Raw genomic sequence first — 27,852 nt, forward strand, 5'->3', positions numbered from 1 at the left:
AGTCTCTTACTAATAATTACTTTAGTCATAGCGCAAGGAGATGAAGTTTTCACTAGCAAGAACTCAGCATCAGCTGTGTCCATAGCACTACGGTGAGTAATTTGAGGGCCACAGAGTTATAAATAACATGGTCACTGCCCATTGGAAGGCAAATGTAATGTTTATTGAGCTTTCATAATGTTTTTTGTAAAACATTGTTGTACTACTCTCAAGGAGCTCACTAAGGTATGTAAGTAACTATAACGCACACAGAATGTGTGGAATGTTATTTTTTTAAGTTACCTATAAAATTATATGGAAGTTCTGAAGGGAAAAATGGTTTCTAATTATGGAAAACAGGGAAGGCTTTTTAAAGAGGGTGGTAGCTATGGGGCGGAACTTTCAAAAAGAGGTATAATTTACTCGAACATGTTCAAATAGAAGGGTAAAGAAAGCTTTCCAAGAATAAAATAAGCTAAGGCCCAGAGGCAGGTATGTGTCTGTTCATACATTTATTAAAGAGGTGTTCACTGAGCATTCCACTTGGGTTAAATACTGGTCTAAGCTAAAGCCCTGGGGATACAGTGGTGAATAAGAGTAGGCATTGCCCCTAACTTACATTCTATATTTATTTACTTTTTATTTTCGACTGTGCTGGGTCTTCGTTGCTGTGCGCAGGCTTTCTCTAGTCGCGGCGAGCGGGGGCTACTCTGTTGCGGTGCGCGGGCTTCTCACTGCGGTGGCTTCTCTTGTTGCGGAGCACGGGCTCTAGGTGCGCGGGCTTCAGTAGTTGTGGCACGCGGGCTCAGTAGTTGTGACTCGTGGGCTCTAGAGCGCAGGCTCAGTAGTTGTGGCGCACGGGCTCAGTTGCTCTGCAGCATGTGGGATCTTCCTGGACCAGGGCTCAAACCTGTGTCCCCTGCATTGGCAGGCAGATTCTTAACCACTGTGCCACCAGGGAAGCCCCCACTAACTTACATTCTAAAAGGGAGACAACCTGTGATTGGCTCCAGGTAAGCAGAATCAGCAGTTCTAGAGAGTTTCAGAGGAAGGAGAGGGTTGTGGGCTGGAGAAAGCTTCTTGGTCGGGATCATACAGATTGCTAAGTACAGAACCTCTTGTCTGCTCCATTATTGTATGTAAGTCAGCCTCACTTATATCTTTCACGACTCCTTACAGAGCTGAACCACTAGCCGCATATGACTACTGAGCACGTGAAATGTGGCTAATCCGAATGTGCTCTAAGTAGAAAATACACACTGGGGGCTTCCCTGGTGGCGCAGTGGTTAAGAATCCGCCTGCCAACGCAGGGGCACGGGTTCGAGCCCTGGTCCAGGAAGATCCCACATGCTGCGGAGCAACTAAGCCCGTGCTCCACAACTACTGAGCCTGTGCTCTAGAGCCCGCAAGCCACAACTGCTGAAGCCTGCGTGCATAGAGCCTGTGAAGCCACCACAATGAGAAGCCCGCGCACCGCAACAAAGAGTAGCCCTCGCTCACTGCACCTAGAGAAAGACCGCGTGCAGCAACAAAGACCCAATGCAGCCGAAAATAAATAAAATAAAAATAAATTTAAAATACACACTGAATTTCAAAGATTTAGTATCCCAAAAAGGGATGTAAAATATCTCAATAATTTCTTTTAAATTCTTATTGAAGTATAGTTGCTTTACAATGTTGTGTTAATTTCTGCTGTACAGCAAAGTGAATCAGTTATACATATACACATATCCACTCTTTTTTAGATATCCTTCCCATTTAGGTCACCACAGAGCACTGAGTTGAGTTCCCTGTGCTATACAGTAGTTTTTCATTAGTTATCTATTACATATATAGTAGTGTATATATGTCAATCCCAATCTCCCAATTCATCCCCCCTTTCCTCTTTGGTAACCATAAGTTTGTTTTCTACATCTGTGACTCTATTTCTGCTTTGCAATCTCAATAATTTTTAAATTGATTACATGTTGAGGTGATGATATTTTAGATATGAGTTAAATAAAATCTGTTATTAAACTTAATTTTACCTGTTTCTTTTTACTTTTAAAATGTGACTTCTAGAAAATTTTAGATTAAATCCATGGTTCTCATTCATGGCTTGCATTATATTTCTATTAGCACTGTTATAAGGCAATGCTAGGGTCCTAGTGTATACTTAGTTCTGTTATTAAAGATGTACTAAGGCAATATGGGTGTATAATACTCAGATAAAATCCTTATTTTTCCTTTTCTTCATTCTTTTGATCTTCTTTTTATTTACTCAGATATCTCTGCCTTTTCAACTTTGTTAATGGCCTTTGCCATAATTTTTAGAGACATCTGCTTAACTAGTAGGTGGTTCAGAATTTAAAGAAACTCCAGGTGAGAGTAAAATAGTCTTAGTTTTTCTGATTTCGGAGAGCTGTTACCCTGCTTTTGCCACTGTGCTTTGAGCTACCTGTATGCTTGCTGGTCCCTCAGCCTGCAAGATTATTCCCTCTCCCCACACTCCAACCTAATCGGCTCTTAACCATCCTTCAAGACTCAGCCTATAACCCCCGCTCTCTGCGAAGCCGTCCCCAGTCCCTTCAGTCAAGGTTATATGCTTCTCTTTATTGTTCCCTGGGCACTCTGTTCTCACTTGTGATGTTTGATGAATGGACAAACTGACTACCAGACATTTTAAACTTAAATGAATTTGAAACTGGAAGCAGGGACGTTGCAGCACTTATTCCTTAGATTAAGTGAAAATCAGCAAGATAAGTAAGTTCACTTTGCCTCCTTGGAAGTCTTCATGCCTCCTCAGTGACCAAAATTATAAGGTCATCTCAAATGTTCCACCAGGTCACATCTGTTCTGACTGGAGAGGTGTTTGGGTGAAGGCTCAAATGAGGAAAGAATGGCAGGCTGTAGCATCTGTTCCATTGACCGGTTCTGTGGCAAGCCAGTTAACCTCCACTTTCCCATTCAGAAAATGAGGGTGACACTTGGTACTTCACTCTTCCATGGCTATTTTTTTTTTTTAAATAAATTTATTTATTTATTTATTTATTTTTGGCTGTGTTGGGTCTTCGTTTCTGTGCGAGGGCTTTCTCCAGCTGTGGCGAGCGGGGGCCACTCTTCATCGCGGTGCGCGGGCCTCTCACTGTTGCGGCCTCTCCCGTTGCGGAGCACAGGCTCCAGACGCACAGGCTCAGTAGTTGTGGCTCACGGGCCTAGTTGCTCCGCGGCATTCCATGGCTATTTTGACACTTAAGGAAGGGTATTAAGTATTAAGAGAGTTCAGTAATAGGGGACACTCTGCTTCTGTGCTATGATTAGACTGTATGGTTTAGTGGGTTTGTTTTTTCAATCAGGAGACTTCTGGGAAAAATTTGTTAAATGGGTCCAAAGTTAATGAAAACATATGCTTATCTGCTTTTTATACTTTCTGTATTAATCTAAACATATGCCAAGTTGCCCTCTGAATTCCTAATGATATGTTTAATTTATTAGGTTTAATTTAAAGATTGGTAGTTGTATTAGAAAAATACTACTAATGCACTCCTGATAGAATCTTACCTGTGCTTTTTGTAAGGAAAAAATTACTCTTTCTTTATTACTTGAGTTCATAACCTATCAACATCATCAATATCTTGTGATTGTCCCTTAGGTTCATACACAGACTACGTTTTACTGAATCTTTATTAAATTGGTTAATCTCCTATGAAAGTAATGTGACCCAGTAGTCCTCGCTGCCACTCTAGATGTCCATGGACTTCAGGGTGCAGATAGGTATATGTGGTATAGTAAAAGAGCCTAGGGGACTTACCTGGCGGTCCAGTGGTTAAGACTCTGTGCTGCCAACGCAGGGGGCGCAGGGTTCAATCCCTAGTGGGGGAACTAAGATCCCACATGCTGCACAGCACGGGCAAAAAAAAAAAGAGCCTGAAACTTGGAGGCGGAAGTGGGGTTTTAGGTCTTGGCTATACCACTCAGTGTATGACCTGAGCAAGTCACTTCAAATGAATTTCCTTACCCATAAAATGAGAATAGTAATTCCTGTATGTACTTGTTAGGATTAAATGGGAAGGCCTATATAAAAACACTTCATAAACTGTAAAGCAGTTTATGGCCAATAGACTTTTGTGATGCAAGTATGCTTTGAGTGGAAATTTCTTATTGTAGTGTTGAACAAATAATGGGGGAAGAAGGATTCTCCTGACTTTGAAATATCAATGATAATTTTGACAAAAACCTAGGAGACTCCTCCAAACATGCTACTGCTGACTATGTGTAAGAGAGGAGATAACCTAGTGCTGGGGCTTTGGGAAGAATGAGTCAAGGCAGCTTCTGAAAACATTTTAAAATACTCTATGGGCCTGGATACTTAAGTAATAGGACGGTAGTACTAAACGTGAAAAGAGGCCCAGCACTGGAAACAGACCAGGGACCAAAGAGGATTTAGAACTGGCAATGTGGCAACATATACTAAAATGTTAAATGTGCATGACCCTTGACTCAGCATTTCCTCTTCAAGGAATCTACCCTCAAGATACATTTGTATTCATGCCCCAAAATGTAGGCACAAGGATATTTTTGCAGTGTTGTATGCATATCTGTCTAGACATGTTCCATTTTCAAATGATAGCGTTCAAGCTCACTTAATGGAGGGAGTGGTGGGGCGGGAGAGAATTTCTTGGCTCACAGGACTGAGAAGTCCAGGATTCTCACCTCAGGCCAGCCAGATCCAGGACCAGCATTGTCCTTGGTCCTCAGGTTTGTGGTATACTTGTCTGTCTGCTTCTCTCAGCTCTGCTTTCTCTGTGTTGGTTTCATTCTCAGATAAGTAGTCTACCTGTTCTCATGTGGTTGTCTCTGGTAGCTTCAGGCTAAGCTCCTTCCAGTTTAGTGATCGAGGGGGTCGAAAATTGCTCCTCCTTCTCTATAGTTTCAAAAAGGCCCAGAGTTGACTCTCATTGTACCGACATAGTTCAAGCTCCTATCCTTGACCCAGTTCCCCAGGGCAGGAGGATAGAATCCTCTAATTAATCTGGCTTGAGTCATATCCTTGGGGTGGCAGTGGGAAATGGCTTGACCCCACTTTAACCACATGTAGTAACAATGAAGGAATGGTGCTTTCCTGCTGGAAGAGTAAGATGTTATCAGAAGAAAGAAGAAAAGGATGCATGTCAGGTGAAAGCAATAGCTGTTCACTATAATGTCTATTTCTAATAACAAATATACGGATACAACCTAAATGTCCGTCAGTACAGGAAAACTTAAATGTGATACATCATAGGGGGAGATACGATGTAACTTTTAAAGTGAATGATGTGCATACATGTGTTGACAAGGAAAAATGTCCATTATATCATATTAAATTACAAATGAAGTTGCAGGAAAGTATTTTTAATTATGTGTATGTGTATCATCTATTATGGATATGAATACTTTTTATTCGTATGTTTCTGTACTGTTTTTGGTTTGCTATTGTATTTAGTTAAAATTAGTATATATCACATTTATAATTTAAAAAACTAATGTCCCAGGTGGCCCCCATTCCAGATAAAGAACTGGAATTGACAAATCAAGAACTATAGAGATGGACTTCCCTGGTGGTGCAGTGGTTAAGAATCCGCCTGCCAATGCAGGGGACATGGGTTCGAGCCCTGGTCCGGGAAGATCCCACATGCCGCGGAGCAACGAAGCCCGTGCGCCACAACTACTGAGCCTGTGCTTTACAGCCCGTGAGCCACAACTGCTGAGCCCGTGCACCACAGCTACTGAAGCCTGCGGCACCTAGAGCCCATGCTCCGCAACAAGAGAAGCTACCGCCATGAGAATCCTGCACACCGCAACGAAGAGTAGCCCCTGCTCGCTGCAACTAGAGAAAACCCGTGCACAGCAATGAAGACCCAACGCAGCCAAAAATAAAATAAAATAAATAAATAATAAATTAATTAATTAAAAAATGAAAACTATGGAGAGATGGACAGATGATGCAAAAACTGTAAAATAGTATTCAGGTAACTGATATAAAAATATCGGGACTTCCCTGGTGGCGCAGTGGTTAAGAATTCACCTGCCAATTCAGAGGACACAGGTTCGAGCTCTGGTCCGGGAAGATCCCACATGCCATGGAGCAGTTAAGCCCGAATGCCACAACTACTGAGCCTGCTCTCTAGAGCCCGCGAGCCGCAACTACCAGCCCATGTGCCACAACTACTGAAGCTGTTGGACCTAGAGCCCGTGCTCTGCAACAAGAGAAGCCACCGCAATAAGAAGCCCGCACACCACAATGAAGAGCAGCCCCTGCTCGCCGCAGCTAGAGAAAGCCCGTGGGCAGCAACGAAGACGCATCGCAGCCAAAAATAAATATTGGGAACCAAGGAGGTGGGTAGGACAGATTAACCAGATTAATCTGCCTGTGTAGTAGGGTGGCGGATTTATATCCTGGAAGGATAATGTTAACCAAAAAGGCATGTGGTTTGGAAGAAGTGGGGTAGGGAGCACAGAGAATAACTTTGGCAACCACATGAATGAAAGGGAAGAAGAACGAAGGCGGAGAATGTTGGCAGCTTAGTATAGCGAAGTGAGCAGTGAATCTGGAGTTGAGAGGTCTGGTTGTGTTACTTGGGCACCCTGTCAGCTAGGAAAGGTCACAGTGTCTCTCAGGGTCTCTATCTCATATGTAAAATGGAGTCATTAGTATTTTCCCTTTTTTGTTCATAAGATGACTGTGAGATTGAAGTGAGATGGAAAAGGGCTATGTATGTAAAGAAAAGACCATATAATTCCAAGTTAGGACCAAAATAAAGAATGTGTCTAAAAATGGAGTGGGAGAAGAAAAGGATAAGAAGATGTCATCAGACTTCCTTTGCACATTAGACAACTTAGATGGCTAATTTCATTGGTCATTTAATCTATTTGGATGGGCAGGTGCTTTATTGAGAGATAGGAAGACGTTTACATTTGTTTGTGTGTATGTTTTTCAGTGCTGTTCACTAAAATGAATAATTCTACATAGTTCACCTGCATGTGGGAACAGCAAAGACATAACTGCACATACCATATACAACCATTATGGAAGAAAATACACAGAAGAAAGTCCATGTAGAAATACTACAACTCTGAATTACTTGGAATCTTCATATTGGTGGCTTGCCCAACAGAACTTCTTAAATATCATTCCCATGAAATCCAAATAAGAACTACTCAGAAATATCAATTATGTTAGCATTCCCACACATTTAAAATCTGATTAATTCGTTTTGCTCTGTGTATTTTAGCATTTTGAGGTTTAAATATTGTGTGTTCCAAATAGAAAACTCAAGTCAGTTTCACTGAATTGTATTTATTTATTTACTTAGTACTTATTCTGCCCTTATCTACCATGTGCTTGGACTGGTGCTAGGCAGCAATATACAAACATAATTAACACATAGTAGTCACTGCCTTCAAACAACCTTCTCTTAGTTCATAGGGAAGGCAGATACATGGACAAAGAAAGTGTAATGGGAGTGAGGCAGGATTGTCAGGAAGAGGTTCACTGTACTTTGAATAATCTCATTTTTTTTCTTCTTATTCCTTCTAAATGCCAGCTAAAACTTTCTTTTTAGTTGTTATTGTTCAGGTGTGTGTTAAGAAGAATTGATCATCTCTCAGCTTTTGAAGCTCAGTAGATAGTCTGTCTATATAACTTTTTTTTTTTTTCTTGGCTGTGTTGGGTCTTCGTTGCTGTGTGCAGGCTTTCTCTAGTTGTGGTGAGCGGGGGCTACTCTTCGTTCCGGTGTGCAGGCTTCTCATTGTCGTGGCTTCTCTTGTTGCGGAGCACGGGCTCTAGGCGCGCAGGCTTCAGTAGTTGTGGCACGTGGACTCAGTAGTTGTGGCTCGCGGGCTCTAGAGCTCAGGCTCAGTAGTTGTGGCGCATGGGCTTAGTTGCTCCGCGGCATGTGGGATCTTCCCGGGCCGGGGCTCGAACCCGTATCCCCTGCATTGGCAGGCGGATTCTTAACCACTGCACCACCAGGGAAACCCTGTCTATATAACTTAATCACAGGGACAAAGTGGTAAAATTTCAGAGATTGGGGGGTTTTTTTTTATCCCATAAATTTACCAGTTCTGAGCTGAGTTAGTCTTTTGGGGAAGAGAAAGGATCCCCTACCCTTCAATCCCACCCCCAATACACAACACACTTTTAAAACATTTTTTATCTTTGATGCTATCTGCTGCAGAAGAAATCTGTCCTATCTTGGACTTTCTTTCCTGACTCCTTTGGATAAACAAAACTTTGAACCTGCTTTGAGGCTTAAGGCCTTTGTAATTATGTGTGTATGTAATAGAGAAACTGTAAAAGCTCAATTTCTCTGGCTCAGAAATGTGAGATTATTCCTCTGCTCTGCCTTTCCTCACCTTCTCTTCTCCCACCATACAAATTTGAGCTCATGTTACGAGCATATGTCTGATGATATTCCAGTTCCCAAGAGGCCAGTGATCAAGACAGTTGTAAAACATTTTTCATTATAGGTAAGGCAAAGTAGTCCTGATTCTTTAATTTTGGGTCTAGCTCTTTCTGTTATTAAATCAGCAGTTTAAGTAGATTCATATGTTGAACTGGTTCATATTGTAAAAAGGCATTTTTTTCAGAGTCAAAGAAATGAGAGGGATTCTGTTCTTTTTTTAAAAGAGAAACAAACACATGTATTGTCTCATATTTTTGTAATAATGCATTGTTTTTATATTTTCTGAGTTTTAAAGCCTATGCTTTCATTTCCCCCTTTCACTTCTTCCTATGGAATATTATCATGTTAGTCTGCCTATTCTTTCTGCTTTCTTGTTAAGTGGACTTACCTAATATTATTATTATTACCCCTGGTGATAATTCCCTGTGTGTCAGTAATTCCCTGACCTCTCATAAACACTAAGGAACATTCAGTAGCTGTGCTAAAAGCCGCTACCATTGATGGGACCAAGGACAGCTTAACTTTGGAGAAAAACTATCCTCTTTTCTTTAAAAATTATAAAACAAACTGTATAAATAAAAGTAGGGAATTGCCGAGGCCATTATGTCCTTAAAGGTTTTTTCCAGCCCTGACTTTAGAAGACAGTCATCATCAGCATATACTTATTTTTTCATAGAAATATTTATATGATGTTATTTTTTTACATCTGGGTATTAATGTAGGTATGGGACTTATTTGAATTTGCTTCACATCTAGGTAATTTAGTTTTTCAAAAAGAATGAAAGGCTAATTATTAGGCAATAATGTGATCAAATTACCAAAAGCTTCAAGGTGGTTCTATTTCAGTTCTCAGCCTGATGTGTATTTAAAAATATCTCTACTTAGAGTAGCTACTGTTCATAATACATTATGGAATCTTTTTAGGTAACAGCTTAGATGATAAAGAAGCCGTTACCCTTGATTTGGTGTGTTTAACCCAAGTTAAATTTATGACAGACTGAAAATTAGCTGTAGTGTTATACATCTCACTTCCTGTTCTGTGCAACTTGATATATGTGTGGGCCATATGTCCAGCAGGAGTTATAAGAATATGTTATTGATGGATGGAAAAGCTGTTTCATAGTTCCCTGTGAAAATATACACTGTAACTTGTACAGTGTGTATATAACCTTGCAGTTTTGGTTTATGAGAGATTTAACCTGTGGCTAAAGGTAATATAATGAAATCTGTTGGAAATCCTTCAGAAGAGGAGAATTTGAAATCTACTTCTTTAATTTTCAAGCTTTTATGCAGTTGACCAATTTAGGAGGGAGACCTTAACTAAGTGCTTTTATTTTCAGAGCAGAGGAGAGATTATAACAGTACCTTAGTTTCTGAAATACCATGGATCAAAGAATTCAGTGCATATCTACATTGCCTACTTCCCCCACTTCATTCCCTTTACCTCAAAATTATTTGCAGGAAGTACCTTGTTTTCCCCATGTTTATTGTATTTAAGGCTTTGCCCTCATCCCCAGTCTTATTAAAGGAATTCCACCATAATGTTGGTTAATTTAAAATTTCTTAAACAATGGATTAGCGATGGCTCTGCAAAAGTAGTGTGAAACATAATATACAGGATTTCTCATTTAAATACAGCCCAGGTGATAAATCATTACTGTACAGTAATCTCTGACCAAAGAGGCAGACCTTCCTAGTGGGCCTGTGTCTGTGTCGTTCACCACCAGCACTGGCCTGTTTTGGAGCAATCATGTGTGAAACCAGACACAGATTGGAACTTGTGTGGGCATCTCTATCTGTACAGACAGTTCTAATAAATTAAGGCCACATCTCCCAAAGAGACTTCTGTACTCAGCAGCACATTTTCTATAATACCTAAGAAACTCTAAACAGACAGGTCTTTCAAATAGCCTTAAAATGATTCCTTTCAATAGGTGTTGAGTCCAGTTGTTCTGATGTGAGAGAACTTCTGAAAGCGATTAGTCTGTCAGTGTTTTCTGAGTCTTCATAATATATTAGCCATAAAGCAAAGCAATGCCCTTTATTTCTACCCTCTAGGTTGCACTTCTGAATCACCTGTGGAGCTATGCTTACATCCACTACTAGAAATTCTGGTTTAAAAAAAAAAAAAAGAAAGAAATTCTGGTTTGGTAGGTTTGAAGTGAAGTCACTGTATCTGTTTTCTAAAGTTTTAGAGATATTTCTAGTAGACACACTTTCAATTGAGTACCACTACCAGTTACCACTACAAGCTACATTTGAATTTGTACCACGCATATTCTATATAACATGGAGACAGGTTTCATTCATACTGGTGCTATGGCTTTACAAAGAGGAACCTAGAAGGTAGCTAGAAGGAAATCCTAGCTATAATCAGAATTTTGGATTTAAAAGAGAACCAGTCTAGGGACTTCCCTGGCAATCCAGTGGTTAAGACTCCACGCTTCCACTGTAGGGGTTGAGGGTTCGATCCCTGGTCAGGGAACTAAGGTCCCACATGCCGCGCGGCGTGGCCAAAAAATAAAACATAAAAAAATAAAAGAGAACCAGTCTAAACCCCTCCTCTTTACAGATGAAAAAGAGCAAAGAGGTGAAAGAATTTTCAGAGTTGGTAGCAGAACCAAATCCATGACTCTGACTTGAGCTCTTTCTACACTAGCATCTTGGACTTAGTCCATCTTTGAGAAAAGCTTCAAGGCCACTCAGTAATCTAGAAGTTGTCTTGAGCATCCCAAAGCCCAACAGGGTATTGTGAGGTTCAGAGTATTTAATAAAAGGAGCAATAATGCAGCCAGTATGAACTCCTCACATCTTTGAAGTTACTAGGCAGGAGTTACGAGTGACATTACTCACAGTTAGAAATTATAGACATCACCCAGAAAGCTTTTGTGACTTCCTTGTAAACATGGAAATTTCTGACAAGAGATGCCTAGATTTGGTACTGAAGATTGTCAAGAACAAGATGATCATCTGTCTTATTTTTAAGCTGATCCTTAAGTATTGGCAGCAGGGCTAGAAAATTATGCCAATATTATATTTCTACACAGGTCTGACTTTTAGCTTGTACTTCAGAAGGAGGATATTGTGCCTAGATTTGCAATTTAACCAAGTAAAGGAATAGTATGTTTATTAATTAGGATTAGATTTGGTTGTTAAAAAAAATCCAAATAACAGTAGTTCAGTCAGGTAGAGATTGATTTTTCTTTTTTTTTTTTTAAAGCTACATGAGATATATATTTTTTTCATATTTATTTATTATTTATTTTGGCTGCACTGGGTCTTAGTTGCGGCACATGGGATCTTTAGTTGTGGCATGCAGACTCTTAATTGTGGCATGCATGCGGGATCTAGTTCCCCGACCAGGGATCGAACCCGGGCCCCCTGCATTGGGAGCCCAGAGTCTTACCCACTGGACCACCAGGGAAGTCCCAGATAGATTTTTCTTTTGGATTAAAATAGTCCAGAGGGAAGGGCAGCCCAACATTAGTGTGGTTGCTTCATAGCTGTCAGGGATGGGTTCTTCTAATTTTGCTCCATCCATCTTGGTACTATCTTAAATCTTCAAGGTATCTGATGGTTCTAGATGGCTTCTGGAGCTTCGGTCATCTCAAAGGGGCATACCTCCAACTTGAGCCGGCTCCCTTATTTTTTTTTTTTTTTTTTTTGAGTCAGCTCCCTTGAAAGAACTTTCCTAGAACCACCCTATCCAACAATTTCTGCTTCCATCTCACTTGTCGTTCCTATTATCGAGGGAGACTGGAAAGTTATAACTGGGCGAGTTGCTATTCACAATAATTAGAAATTTTGTTGTTAAGAAAGAAGGAGGGAATGGATATTGAGCAGGTAACCAACAGATCTGCCACACCTGTTTTGAAGAGTATAATTTTTATATTAGGAAAATCAAATTTTAGTCACATCGAAAACTATTATATAGGATATAAAATTTTAAAGATCTCCAAACTACAATCTACCATGTGTCTGATTAATAAAAGCAATAAATCTCTATGGTACTGTTCTGCTTTGGATTTCTCAGTAGAACTCATTGGGAACAGCTGTTAGGTTTTATATATTTTAAATGAACTGAAGAAGGAGTTCTTCAAAACAACAGGAGAAAAAAGATAAATTAAACTCGGTTTCCTTTTGGAGATAGGGAGAATCAAAACAACCACAAGGACAATTCAGTGGATATTTATGGAGCTAGCAGGAACAGAGTATACTATATGAAATGGTATGAGACAGGAATGAGCCTATTAAACACTAAGAAAGAAGTTGTTTAGTATTTAGATGGAATATGATAGACTATTGCAGCACATGAAATAAACACATATCATAGCAATGAATCATACCGATTCCAGATATACAAGACCTGTGATAGAGAGAAGGATGGGCACATTGGGTTAAAGTTCTAAGTATTAGACATTGTCTTAATCCAGTTGGGCTGCTGTAACAAAATACTACAGACTGAGTGGCTTATAAACACAGAAATTTATTTCTCACAGTTCCAGAGGCTGGAAGTCCAAGATCTTGATACCAGCATGGTCAGGTTCTGGTGAAGGCCCTCGTCTGGGTTGCAGACTGCTGACTTCCTACTGTGTCCTCACATGGCTGAAGGGGCTAGGGAGCTCTGTGGGGTCTCTCTTTTAAGGGGGTTAATCCCATTCATGAAGGCCCTGCCCTCATGATCTCACCTCCCAAAGGCCCACAACCTCTTAAAACCATCACACTGGGCATTAGGTTTTCAACATGCGAATTTTGGAGGGACACAAACATTCAGATTACAGTAGATATAATTACCTCTGCCTGTACCCTATCTGTACAAATAAAATGCGAAGATGGAGAGAATTTTGTTGTCTAAAAAACTTACAGGCAGGAGCAAGCAGTAATCTGCAGCGTGTACAACTGTAGACCGTGGTGTACATAAGTGTATTAAGATGGAAGTGTTCTCACTCTGTAAGACCAGATTTTTAAAAGTTCTGTAGTCTCATTCATACCCACAGTTCACATGGTGCCATTTAGCACGTATTTATTGAGTGCCTCATATTTACAATACACTTTAAGGAGGAAATTCATTCACAAGTTGCCACGTAGGTGAGAAAGTCTAGATTTTGGCTTCTTATAACTATGAATTTCAAATCTGGGGAAAACCCAGCCTTGTATTTTTATTCCTTTTCCTTTCATAATTACTTATCAGTAACCAAACCCAGTCTGTTGACTTGGCTCCAACTGTTAGGAAACAGGAAACTACAGAGACTCCCTATGAGAAAAGGACCAGGCTGTATCCTCTGTGACCTCAGCCCTTCAGTCTGAGCTCTCCTCAGAGCAACAGTTGGAAACAGTTCCATCTCCTTGTGGCTTTGGTAGTAAGCATAGGGAGTGCAAATGAAACCAGCTAATGCAACAAGGTGTGTTAGCCTGGCCTTTGAGCTCATGAGCCATCTTTTGAACCTTTTATGCTAATGCGCTTTTGGGCATCCTTGGGGGAGAATAGTTTACGCTCCGATCCAGCAGTGGATCAGGGACCATTCTCTGTCTTACATAGCAGTGGAAATGCCTTTGGCACTCTGGTATTAAATAACTGCTTATTTGAACATATTGTGCAATGGCTTAGCCTTTCCCACACATTACTAGTTCCCTTTGAAGCTGTTGTGCTCAGTTTGAGTTCTCCAGTAGGGACTATGAAAGAAAACAAAAATCTCACAAATTATATTTCCTTTTTATCTACTTAGTGCTGTTGCAGCTATCTCATATTTTGGTTTTTGTGTCCCTCACTCTGCACCCTATTTTCCCTCTGCTTTCAGGTGAAGGTCTCCCACAGGTGTATTACTTTGGACCATGTGGGAAATACAATGCCATGGTGCTGGAGCTTCTTGGCCCTAGCTTGGAGGACTTGTTTGACCTCTGTGACCGAACTTTTACTTTGAAGACTGTGTTAATGATAGCCATTCAGTTGGTAAGTTGGCATTGCCATTCTGCAGAAGGATAGGCGGGGCGGGTCTCCCAGCCACATCCTTGTGTCCCTGTTGGTGATTTACCAGCTGTAGTGACACCTAGTGAATGCACACTTACCGGCTTGGTGGCATTCTAGGAAGCTGGCTGGGGCAAAAAGGGTTAATCCAGAGAAGTTGCACTGCATTTGCCGTTTGCTCTATTTTAAGAATTTGCACCTTGGAGCAATACTCTGACCTTGAGTGAAGTGGAAATTTATTTAGAGAGAAAGAGGATGATTAGGAAAAATTGTACAAATGCAAGTAACTTCTTTGTTGTTTTATTTATAGGTTTTAAACACATGACTGTAAAATTTTGTCATGTCCTCCCTCTCTCCTTACCATTGCATCCAAGTAAAGATTGGAGATGTAACCCACTGCCCTAAAATCAGATTCCAAAGTTGTGTGACCAAGAACCTGCCTTAGTTCTCTTGCCTCTACTTCTCACAGAGACTGAGACAGCTGAAGAGGCAGCTTTCTCAGCTCCTACCAAAGTACACACCAGTACCAGTTTAAGGAACAGTTAAGACAGTTCCTTTGAGAACTTTGTCATCCCCTAAGCAGAAGGATGTCTTTATTGGTCTGAAATGGTGATGGTCTCACCCACTTTAAAGACTTGGAAATGTTAGAAAATTGATCTTGACTTTTGAGTCAAAAATTCAAATGCTCAAGCTTCCCTTTCTATACTAAGTAGAAAAGCTTTGAAGATAGAAATGAACTTAATGAAATTTGAATAATTTTATGATTATTATTTTGGGCTATGTTTACTTTCTCATAAAACCTATACTCCTACCTCTGCTGTTAGTTAGCTCTGTGATATCAGTCCAGTATTAACTTCTCTGGGCCTCACTTCCCTTATTTATGCAACAAAAGAGACAGAGTATAGGAAGGTGTGGGCAGGAGGTGAATGTGGCAGTGGCACCTGTCTTCAAAGGCCACCAACATATTCTGATTTCCTGCCTGGGAGTAATTCTTGCCTCTCAAATGCTTACTTTCTGAAGTAACATAAAAACACTAACTCTATTCATCATTTGAAAATTGTTGCATAATGAAGTAAAACTGTGTATTATCATTTTAGATGAACTGTACTATCCTTCTCTCTTTTTTTTTTTTTTAATTTTTATTTATTTGGCTGCGCAGGGTCTTAGTTGTGGCAGGCGGGCTCCTTAGTTGTGGCATGCGAACTCTTAGTTGAGGCATGCATGTGGGATCTAGTTCCCTGACCAGGGATTGAACCCAGGCCCCCTGCATTGGGAGCATGGAGTCTTAACCGCTGCACCACCAAGGAAGTCCCTATCCTTCTCTCTTTTATCTTGATATTTGTCATATATGTATTTGTATCAGAAAATATATTCTGGTTTGCAAGAGTAAAGTGGCTCTGGGTGGTGAAGAAATGAGTTTTCTTTTAATTTCAAAGCTTTGGGCTGATAAAAGAAAACATTTTGATGTATTTTTACAGTAAACTTCTTTAGAGTAGTATTTCTATCATTGTTTTTCTCTCTTTTAGCTTTCCCGAATGGAATACGTGCACTCAAAGAATCTCATTTACCGAGATGTCAAGCCAGAGAACTTCCTGATTGGCCGACAAGGCAATAAGAAAGAGCATGTTATACACATTATAGACTTTGGACTGGCCAAGGAATACATTGACCCGGAAACCAAAAAGCATATACCTTATAGGGAGCACAAAAGTTTAACTGGAACTGCAAGATACATGTCCATCAACACGCATCTTGGCAAAGGTGTGTTTATTTTCAGCTCCATGAAAGGGGCAGGTTGTTAAAACACCTTTTTATTCCCAAAACACTTTTGTACCCATTGTGCATTACAACTTGTGATTCTTATTGCTTCACAGGGTAAGTGATTTTTGTACTTGAGAAATTAAGATGGTAAGTTAGTGAGTGACTTTCCTAAGTATCCTGTTGACAACTTAAGGATTTTTCATTCTTTGTTTCCAAATGCTTAGTTTCTCAGAATGTGGTACTTGAATTATTGAATTAAGGTGATAACATTTTAGTAAGTTTAGTGATGAGTTTGATATTTACATACAAATGGCCCCATATATGACCTGAAAAGGACATCAGGCTGATATCTGCTTTGAGGAAGAGTGCTTCACTAAAACATGGACTAGCCTTCTGTTCTCTGTGCATAGTTTCGTGACTCATTTTTCAGGGAAAAGCCTGTGTCTTATTCAGTGAAAATATATTTGCTTTTCCATGAGTCTTGAATTTTACTCAGGATAGACAATTTGCATAAATATTGCTAAAAGCTGTAGTCTCACTTGTTAGAGGGACTAGTCCAGGGGAGAGTATTTGCGAGGGAAGCCTAAGGAACAGTGAGAAGGCCCAGTAGGTAGGGCCCTGGGCCCTTGCCAGCTTCTCCAGGAAAGCTTCCCTTTTTATCTGTTTTATATATTGGGCTTTCATGGAAGATTCTATTTGAAGAAAAGGTTCTAAGGTGATTGAAAAGATATGTTCGAAAATCACCACCCTAGAGAGTAGACATATAAAGAGAATATTAGACTCCTAGACGTAGCTAATTATGTAAGGTATTTAAACATTAACAAACAGTTTACACAATAAGTATTTTACACAATAGTACATTAAAGCTAATGTAAATAGCTATAAAGTTGCCTCATCGAGTAAACTGCTCAGATATTCAGATGAGGATTCTAGTATTAGTGAAGAGTAAAAATGACATTACAAAGTGGTATGATACAACCCGAGTTGAAATGAATGCTGTCAGGATTTTTTCGGTAACCACATGGATATTGTCACTTAACTAAACATAATAGTTTAAAATTAGGCTGGAAGGTTCTCTGGCACTTATTACTGGTGTCACTTTGGACAAGTTACTTAATCTCCCTGAAACTTACCTGTAAAAATAGAGTAATATTTCACAAGGATGTTTTGCAGGTTGAATGGGTAATAATATATGTAACATGGGTCTCTTGCATAGTGCTCAGAATTCCCTTCTTCCTTCCTTTTTACAAGGAGATAGAGTGTGTGGTACATAGTAAAGTCATGATTGTTTGGTTTAACTGACAGAGTCTAGAAGTTGTTCTAATGCCTGCCTCCTGGGCTCAGCATTTGTGTTCTGATTTTATTATTCTTGTCAGGAAAGGCAAGAGCAGACAAAAGATGCATATCCGTGTTGTTTGTATAAGGTACAGTGTAATAGTTAAGAAAAAGGGATGTAAATTCTGGCTTTTTCCCTTAAACCTATGTGGTCCAGTAACCTTCCTTCATCAGCATCAGTTATCTCATCTACCCTGAAAGACGTATGGTAATAGTACCTTATACCATAGGGTTCTGTGAGATAATGCATATAAACTGTTTAGCATAGTGCTTGATGATAGTAAAGACTCTATAATGGTAGTTATCATTTATTCAACAAATTATGTTTTAAGCACCTACTGTCATCAGACTGGGTTCCTTTATCTCTTGATGTAGCCATTTCTGCTGGAACTTTTGAGTGTATCTCCATGCGTGGACTTCCTGAGTTCCAGAGTTTTCTTCATGTCAGATCCAACCTGTCACCGTATTTGTCTATAATGTCCCTATTACAGAGAATACATATAGGTGGTTGTCATATGCCCTTTAAACTCTGGCCATGGTCTCAAACCCAGAGAGGTTTCTGTAGGAACCCTAATCCTATTGGTTTTCAAATGTGTTGCATCCTTTATGTTGTAATGAAGAAAAAGGGAAGTGTATCTTCAAATGACCTGGAAAGAATTGCCTATTAATTTTGTGAGGGCAGAAAACAAGGGAAGCAGCCCCCTAAACCTGATATTTACTACATTAGATTAGCCACCTTCCCACTGATTAAGTCTGCCCATTTTGTATTCCTTAATGTTTGAAGTTAGGGTGAGGACACTGGGTCACCTGGCCCCTTTCCTTCAACAAAATATATTTGACCTAAAATCAGGGATGTGATGCAAGTAAACCAAGCACATCTTTCTGATTGGTTGAAAAGCAAGCCTTTATGGTATGGAAGAATTTTGTGTCCTCCTGGTCTCACTGGTATTGAAACCTTTCTTCTTTGAAAATGAAATATCCTGCATGAAAAAAACAAGGGAAATACTGAATTGAAATCCTGAATTGAATGAATGTGGAGTGTTCAAAGAAATGTGGAAATAAAGCATGGCTCTGATTTTCACTCTCATTTTTTTTTGAAAGGCCTTTAATATTTAAATTATTGTAGATTATTTTAGAATTTTAGAAATGGAAAATGACTTTTCAGAGTATCTAAATCAACCACTTTTTTTTCAGATGAGGAAATCGAAGCCCAAAAGGTGACTTGGCCATGCTTAATTTGGCGTGGATTAATAAATTAATAGAAAGGACAGACCAAGACCTAGATAACCTGACTCAGGAACCATTATTTTTCCTGTTATCCCATATTCCACAGCTTTTTTTCGTGGTTTTAAGTATTTGAAAAGTTACTTTATTACTTATTCCAGTGAGTTTAAATGTGTTTATTATATTTTTTGGTTTTTGATTTTTAAAAAAATCTCATTTTATAACGGCTTTGCTGTGAAGAGAAGCTGGGCTTATTTCTGTAGGGCTGATCAGTCATTGAAAATGTGGAGAGTTTCGCCCTCTAGTGCTCAACTGTCTAAAGTACAACCATTTGTCCCCTGAATTATTTATTACCAAGGGGCCTCCTTACAGGAAGTGGATATAAAAATGGAGAGGCGATGAGTAGGTGTGATATAGTGTGAGAGCCTGCAGGGTGTGGTTTCTCTATCTGCCCTGCTTTGTGGGAGGCCTCAACTCACCCTGCTTGTTCTTTCTTTTTTGGTGTATCTTTAGGTTCTGTTAACAAAATCTGTTTTTGTCTGTTAACAAAATCTGTTTCTTTAAATTCTGTTAACAAAATCTCTTTTTGTTTTCAGTTACATATGAAATTTATTGCAAACTTCAGGCAAGCCTTGTAGTCAAAAGCTTCTGATGGCCTTGCTGTTTTGCTTCATTCTTTTTAAGATTATTTCAATTGCTGTGTATCAGCTCAACTTTGTTATTTATGTCTCTTGTCAGGGTGCCGCCCCTTCCCGTTAGTGACCTCATTTCCAAAAACCTCCTTCAAAGTACAATTTAGAAAGTTGCCTTTTCTTTCTTCATCTGCCCTGTAGAGTACTATGCACTCTTTTTCATGCAAATTTCCTGTAATTGGAGGCAGCAGTTAAACGTGTTGTGCTTTTATATTTTGGATTACCTGAGTACCTTTCCCTGCCTCCCTGACTCTGTTAGGTTTTACTTTCTGCACAAAGAAGACAAAACCAAGTTTAAGATAGCCCCTTATTCTTGCATCTGTCATTTCTTTTGATAAAGCCCAGAACTCGATTCTGAAAAATAAACACATGAATTGTCTGAGATAAATTGTAATTGGCAATTAAAAATGGAAGAATGTACTACTTCTATTGTCTGACAGCCAAAGAATGTATAAGATGTTTTCTGAGATATAGTTACAATTTTTTATTAACGATTCTGCAGTTCTTTACCATCCTTATCTTCCCAATTTAAAGAAAAGAGAGAAAAATCCAGCAACTTGTTTTACATGATAAGCTCTCTGAATGCAGGGATACTGTTTTATGTGCCCACAAAGGGCACCTTAGTAATAAACTTTAAATTTTTCTTAAGGTGGCTATGGGACACGGTACAAATGGAATGGAGCTGAGGATTGTGCCCTGATGTTTGCTTACATTAAACTAAATTTTAAGCGTTAATTTTTATGATGAATAAAAAGCACTAGGCGTGTATGCTAGGCATTCTGCAGCTTGTGTCTTTGTGGGCCGAGCCAGAATGGACTCTCTTAACAGCCTCAGCTACTCAATCTGCTGCTCACTTTTTGTGATGGTACCCAAAGAGTAATTGTAGCCCATGTACTAGAAATAACATTTTGTTTAAATTATCTTACTTTCAGGAAGGTGACGGCATAGAGTGAGGGGTGGTTACTCACCAGTTAGTGATTTGGACTTGATTTTAGTTTAGGATTTGCTCTTTTCACTTGATATTTACTCGCCAGTAGCAGATCTAGGCAAAGGAAGTACACGTTGTTTTTGGTTTTGATCTAAAATACTATCCCTGATTTAGATATACAAAGAATTAGTAAGCAGAGCCTTTCCAGAGCAGACGGGTTTCTGAAGGGATTACTTGGTTTTGAACCCCTTTCTGATTTAATAACTGCAAACATAACGTGTCATCTGTCTTCCTTTTTAGAGCAAAGCCGGCGGGATGATTTGGAAGCCCTAGGCCATATGTTCATGTATTTCCTTCGAGGCAGCCTGCCCTGGCAAGGACTCAAGGTATCCTTGGAAGTGCTCAGTGGAGGGCTTTGTTTAAGTACTCAGTTGATAATGAAGGGGTTGCTGACTTGATGTCTGTAGGAAGCACAAAAGGGAAGATTGGCTACAGGGATGACAGGCAGGAACGACATTAGTCTATAATGTAAATGCTCACCTGGGCTTTGGAAGCTCTGTTTTGCCCACGTTTGTCTTCTTCCCCTTCTGATCCTTCTTCCTTATTTTCGAGTTTTCCATAATCTCTTCCCTCATTCCCTCCCAGCCTTGGCAGTGCTGCTTTTCTCTCTGTGTCAGTATTCCTCCTTCACTAACATTATGTAGCAGGCATATTGTTCCCAGTGTGTTGGGGAATTTCTGGAACAAATTGATGATAGCAGCTGCTACACATTTTACCAGCAAGGCCAGCAGGACTAGGTGTGCCCCTAAGGGGAACTGGGAAATACTTGTTCTTCCTATATAGGCTAAGGACCCACCTGAACTAAAACGAAAATCCAGGTTTAACATTGCTGTTCAAGTGTTTAATTGAATAAATGCCTGTGCATAAAATAGCTGTTCCTTGTGAAATGTGTAGTTTAAATAGCCTTCCTTAGGTAAGTGTCAATACAGTGCATTTGTGTCGAAGTTAACTATTAGTTATAGTTACAACCATTGTAATGATTACTCTGTGCCTCAGGCGGTTAGACTAGGAAATGGTGAGCTTCTAACCCATTCTAAGTCCCATTAGATAGTTAAATGCAAGACATTTTTGAGTTGTGATTTATTTCAACATGTTAGTATGGAAGGAAACTTAATCGGTAGCTTTGGGTACTACTACACCCCCTCCCTCCCGAAGGGCAGAATGATTCGTTTTGCTGTGCTTTCTTGGACATTGTCCTGAAAAGTGAGGCTTTTATCCCTTCCCTTTGGGAAGCTTTTATTTCTTTCCCGTTAAATTCCTCTCCTAACATCTCCTCCATGGTCTTCTCCTAGTCACATATACCTTCTCATTGATACTGACAGCTGTCAAATAGAGTTTCACATCCTGTTTGCTCATCATACAGCCAAATAATGCATTTGTATATTACTAATTGCTTGAAACTTTCTCATGATTCATGAATCCTTTTAGTGGTAGTTGTAGATTTAAACCTCCTCCAGTATACTTCAAAACATAATTGCTTAAAGCCAGGCTAGACAGAGCCTCATGAGAATCCCTTGAGACCACATTATTGGTCCAAGCTCCAGGAGCCCTCTGTCTACAGTCTTGAGCAAACCAGACTTGGCTACTTTGAGCCACTGACATATAGCAAACCTGTCTGTTAGCCATGCCTGTATCATAGTTAACATTTTTCCCTCTGGAAGCACATTGTGGAAAGGCAGTTGTTTTTTGTTTTTGTTTTTGTTTTAATTTAATTTTATATATTTATTTTTTATACAGCAGGTTCTTAGAAAGGCAGTTTTTTTACATCTTGTTCTTTTTCTATTCAGCTTCACAGTATATATATTGTGGAGCCATCTGTCTGTTTGCCCCCATTTGGATTAGCAGTGTTTTTAATCTTATCTAGAGCTGATCTAAGAATGAGAAGGTTGAATAACTTTTGAACCCTAGTGGCCATGGGTCATTACTAAGCTGTTATAATTTTGAATTTATTTTCTTATCTTAGCCTCTCATCTCATTACATTTGGTGGTGTTTATCTGAGACTACTAAATGTATTTGCAAGTAAAACTTCCCAGAACAGATGTTTTGTACATATCTAAATATATCATCTCTACTACATTTCTCGTTTGTTAGTATTAGAAAAAAATTGAGACTGTCTAACAAATCCTGCCAGTTTGAGTGAAACAGTCATTATGTCCTGAAACATATTGGACCTCCCATACTTAACACCTCTTTCCAACTAACTTTCTCTCTTTCTTCTCTACAGGCTGATACATTAAAAGAAAGATATCAAAAAATTGGTGACACCAAAAGGAATACTCCCGTTGAAGTTCTCTGTGAAAACTTCCCAGGTAGGATGCTGAAAGGACACTCCAGCCAGTGTGACTGAAGCTTTGAAGGAGGTGGAGACCATATCTTAGTATTTCTAGATACTCTCCAGAAAATTTACGTTTCCTTTTGTTGTTATTTAAATCAAGATAGGTTTTATCACTTTGATTTGGTCCATAAAGAAAACATCAGTGTCAAATAGTCTGTACAGATATTCCTTGCCTGGCCCAAAGCTTCTCCCCATGAGAAGCATTCAGCTAATGAGCATGGCCTTTAACCTCTTTCCTAACAGAGGAGATGGCAACCTACCTGCGATATGTCAGGCGATTAGACTTCTTTGAAAAACCTGACTATGAGTATTTACGGACGCTCTTCACAGACCTCTTTGAAAGGAAAGGCTACGCCTTTGACTACGCCTATGACTGGGTCGGGAGGCCTATTGTAAGTATCTTCTTTTTAACCTCCTCACCTCAGACCAGCACTGTCTCACCCCTTGCCAGACTTTCTGCTTAAATCTATGGGGGAAAAAAACCACAACATTCCTTTGACTGTAGACGTTCCATTTGCCAGTCTTTTCAGGGTGATGCCAGGGGTCACTCTCACTAGAGTAATAAAGGAGTTACTCTTACTAACTGTGTTTTTAAGATTATGACCACTGTGTCCTAAGATATCAGAATTTAAGTCAGTTTTTAAGAAGTTTTCTTTGAATGATCCAGGAGCTGGTGCTACATAAGCTGTTAAGGGACTTGATTTCCGTCAGGTGGAGCCCAGCACCAGAGGAAACTTCTGAATTTGCTCTTCTGGCCTTGGGTTCACAGGGCCTTAGAGCATACTAACAGTCATCACTGTAGGATGTTATTTTTCTTTTCGAAGGCAAGCTACTCTCCAATGAACTATTGAGGACCAAACTGTCTCCCTTTTGCAGATAAGCAAACTGTAAAGGCAAGAAGACTTGAAACTGGCCTTGGTGTAATAATAACAGTAATAATAATTACTACTGTTCTGTTAGAATTAGAATTAGAATGATGCTGTCCTTTGCGGAGACATTAAGTTGAACCTGTTTTCCCCATTTGACTTTTTGTTATATATTTTTCCAGCCTACTCCAGTAGGGTCAGTTCATGTAGATTCTGGTGCATCTGCAATAACTCGAGAAAGCCACACACACAGGGATCGGCCATCACAACAGCCTCTACGAAACCAGGTATGTGTTGGACCTTCATTGTTTCAGAAATCCCCCTTCTTCATGGCTAATATTAAAATCCAAATTCTTCAGCTTCTCCACTTAAGCGTATATACTGAAATTAAAGACAAAGGGCTTAGCGTTACTCACTGTTGTGGTGTGGCATCCCAGCATCCCTCAGGGTTGTGTAATAGCACTGAGATGTGGCCAGGTGTCTTACATGAAGCATCCACTCTAGAGAAGCTGGGCCTGTCAAAATCTGTTGGCTGAAAGGGACAGTCTGCCACAGGCCCAAAGACACACTGGATGGACAGGGTAGCCCACTTTGGGTCTCATCTGCAGTCCAGAGTAGAGCTCTCACCCATGCTGGTTTTTCCTTGCTGATTAAGAAGGGTGGGTAATTTGGACTTCCAGCTGACGTAGGCATGAACTGGCATCTCCACCCCACCTCTGTCCCTATAGCCAGGTTAACTTTATAGCTGGCCAGGATCTGGACCTGTAGTGAAGATTCAGCTTTGCTTTAGGCCATTCCAGAGAAGGCCGTGTCATCCATCCTTCAATGTTCATGGTTTGGGAAACTAGTGGTTTGGATGAGAGGCTTCTCTCAGCCTAAAGACAGAGGAGGCAAACACCACCCCCGCCCCTGCCAAAAAAAAAAAAAAATCAACAAATTTGACAACGTTTAAAGAAAGGGGTAACTGATTGGGAAGTAAATATGACAGTTTTAATCCTTATTACCCTATATATTGCTGAGAGGAAAATGAGTACCTCAGTAGATAAAGAAGCAAAGAATAATAAACAGATAACACATACACACACATAATCATATCAAATTAGCTTGTTCCCCCTCATCCCTGACCTCACTGTTTTATATTCACAGACATTTTTACAATAAAAGGCAAAAAACACTTATCTCACAGATGTACATGTGAAAGTACATAGGTTAAAAATAGAATATAGAATCCAGGTGCCCCCTCTAAAACAAAAACAAACAAAAAAGTAGTATATTTAGTTATATACACACACATACGTACAGTAAAGTGTGTACACAAATATAGACTCACCAGTGAGTACATACTTTTGGCATGTATGTGTGGCATGTTGGGTAAGAAAAAAATGTGTGAAGGAAGGAAATCTGTGTATTAGAGAGTAGACAAAAGAGAGAGTAAGTAGGCAAAAAGATGGGGTTTAGCAAACTATGACCCCTAATTGGGTCCAGAGTTACATACTTTAATCAGAGTACTTGGCTAATGATTCTATTTTGACTGACTTGTGATTTGACAGCAGAGTACTGTTGACTTCTGCTGTCGTTCTCCGCTACCCCCCTTTTAAAAAGTGTAGAGTGCACAGTTCAAATGACATTCTCATGCATTGCTCTTGACTTTGCAAATTGTTACAAATTCTCTAGAAAGTAATTTGATAAAGTTACAATCCTCTCTGATAGAATAATTTTACTTCTTGGAATCATAATAAAACAATCACAATAAAACAATCCAAGATACAGATTTACTTATGTGCATTTAACTGTCACAGTGCCATTTCTAGCAAAGTTTTAGAAATGATCCACCTATCCAATTATAAGGGAATGGTTATGGATCCGCTCAAATCTTTTATCAAATAAACTAGGTTATAATAAAATGAATTGTAACGCATTTATTCAGTGGAATATTATCTAGCCACTTAAAATAATATTTAGGAAAACTTGTAGCAACCTGAAAATGTTTATGGTTGTATAGTAAAGAAATCACAATACAAAATTAGAAATACCTCATGATTTTCCTGAAGGGGAAGGGAAAATGAGAAAGTCAATGGGAGGAGATAATGCCAAAATATTAACAGAAGTAGTGTTGGAAGTTGTAGTATTGTGGGTAATATTTTTCCAAACTATTCTATAATGGAGTTATGTTACCTTATAATGAAATATACATTTAAATAGTAAAGGTATGAAAGAAAAAAAAATAATTTAAGTAGTCAGTGAAATCATAACATACCTGCCCATCATAAATATTGACTATTTATTCAAATAATTCAATATTTATTTGAATAAATATTCAAATATTTTTAGAATATTTGAAAACTAAAATATGTGTTTCCTTTAGTTTCCCTTGTCTTTTCTGCTTCAGTGAATTCATAATCAATGTTGCTGTTTTGAATGAATTTTAAAGGTATGGGGAAAGTGATGGTTGAAAACCTAGATTTCCAGGGTGGAAAATGAGGTCATACCTAGTATCTGAGTAAAAGTACAGTGAATTTCAGTGTACTTTCAAGTGAAAAGTCATTAAACCCGGGTATGTAATTAGGAAATCTCATCTACAAGGCAGTAAGCTTCTCTTTGAAGAGTTGAGTCTTGAAAGCATGTTTGTTTTTTTTTTTTTTTTCTTTTAAGGTTTTTAGTATCCCATGGCTGCTAAGGGATTGAAATTCCCCACATCAGTGCATATTTTATACCTCCTTTCCAGCAGGATTCTGAACTCTAACTGGGTAGAATTCTTTCTGCACTGTGCACTGTGGGTAAATGGATTTCTAGTGTCTTTTCAGCCTTTACACTGTGTCTTAGCCTGTGGTCTCATTGCTTTGGTTCCATCTTCAGGGTTTTTTCCTTATGCTTTTTTTTTTTTTTTTTTTTTAAGATTAATTCTTTGCAAGTTTTGAAATCAGCCAAAGAAGAAACTAAAATCTCTCCTTGAGAGAGATTGAAAGATATTAAGTTTAGGGACAGCTAACCTTTCTTCAGCAATTTTGACTCAGTAAATCTAGCTAAGGACTTGCTATGTGAAAGTATGTCCTGGAGATACCAAGATAAGTAGGGAGTCCTTGTCCTCAAAGAACTGACAAGCAGATAAGCCAGGTAGCCAGATAACTTAATAACACAAGGCAGAACAGATAAGCATCTCAAATCACAATCTTTAGGGATTGGAAGGAGACTTTTCATCTAATCTGAGCATGACAAAGAATTTCATGAAAGAAGCTGCATTTGAAATGCTCTTGGAAGAATTGGGTGGAAATGAAAGAGACAGTCCAAGCAAAAAGGAAATATAAGCAACAACAAATTATCTAGTTCCATTTTGCTAAAATATATTCTGTGAATAAAGGAGACAAGGCTAGGGAAATAGGTTGGAGCCGTTCGATAAAGCTCCTGAAATGCTGGGCTACTGGAGAGTTAGTACTTAATTTCAGTAGGGAATAGGTACTAAAGGTATTTGAACAGAGGGGTGATAAGATCAAAACTTTGCTTTAGAAATCTTTCAGCATAGAAGGTGGTAATAGCCTGGCAGCCAGCATGGAGACCAATAAGACAGTGAGTTCCCTTGAGAGGTAAAGGGGGTGCATATGGACTGTAGTGGTGAGAATGAAATAAAATTGAAAAATGATACAGGGATATAATCTATCAGAATTGGGAGCTCACATGTATGGCAGGGTTGAGGGAGAAGGATGGGTCAAAGCTGTTGCTGTGCGCTTCAGCTGAAGACGGCTGGCAAGCAGAGGATGGCTCTCAAAAGAAAACCTGAGAGATCTTTGGAGATGACATTGACGATAATGCTTGAAGCGCCTACTTATTCTGAGTAAATCTGCCCATCAATTGTGTGATAGAGGAGTGAGCCTGGGATTAACAGTCTTTGTTTAGTTATATACTTAGAGTAGGAGGAGAAGGATGAGGAGCTCAGAACTTGGTTTTAGCTGATCCCAAGCCTTAGGCTGCAGGACACTTAAGCTTTTGGGGGCCTCAGCTTCCACAAATGTAAGCCTTGTAAGGGCAGAGATTTTTGTTGTTTTGTTCACTGCTGTATCCCTAACCCCTGAAAGAATGTCTGGAATAGTAGGCACTCAGTAAATAATTGTTTGAATGATGAATGAATGAATCTGTCAAATGAGGAGTTTAGATGAAATCAGATATTTGTTTAAAATATAGATTTTTATTTAACCTTCCAAGAAAAGTAAATTTTAAACTTTTCTTCCTACTTGTTTTTTCTATTTCCACAAAGAGCCATCCTGCCTTGTTTGGCAGCCAGAGTAGGG

At 39.3% G+C, this 27,852-nt stretch overlaps 1 protein-coding gene across 6 annotated transcripts in view; it reads left to right on the forward strand.

Moving 5' to 3' along the window:
• The window catches only part of CSNK1G1 (casein kinase 1 gamma 1), a 200,067-nt gene that overhangs the window by 142,170 nt on the left and 30,045 nt on the right, over positions 1 to 27,852 (forward strand). For all 6 annotated transcript variants that reach the window (XR_005018588.1, XR_005018587.1, XM_036841605.1 and 3 more), the window contains 6 exons: positions 14,201 to 14,352; positions 15,894 to 16,128; positions 20,608 to 20,693; positions 22,593 to 22,677; positions 22,947 to 23,095; positions 23,752 to 23,856. Coding sequence is in view for 4 of the 6 variants with exons in the window: in XM_036841605.1 (XP_036697500.1) it covers positions 14,201 to 14,352; positions 15,894 to 16,128; positions 20,608 to 20,693; positions 22,593 to 22,677; positions 22,947 to 23,095; positions 23,752 to 23,856 (812 nt within the window). In the remaining 2 variants the exon portion in view is untranslated. The remainder of the gene's footprint in view (positions 1 to 14,200; positions 14,353 to 15,893; positions 16,129 to 20,607; positions 20,694 to 22,592; positions 22,678 to 22,946; positions 23,096 to 23,751; positions 23,857 to 27,852) is intronic.

This window comes from Balaenoptera musculus, chromosome 2 (assembly GCF_009873245.2).
Source record: "Balaenoptera musculus isolate JJ_BM4_2016_0621 chromosome 2, mBalMus1.pri.v3, whole genome shotgun sequence".
NCBI lineage: Eukaryota > Metazoa > Chordata > Mammalia > Artiodactyla > Balaenopteridae > Balaenoptera > Balaenoptera musculus.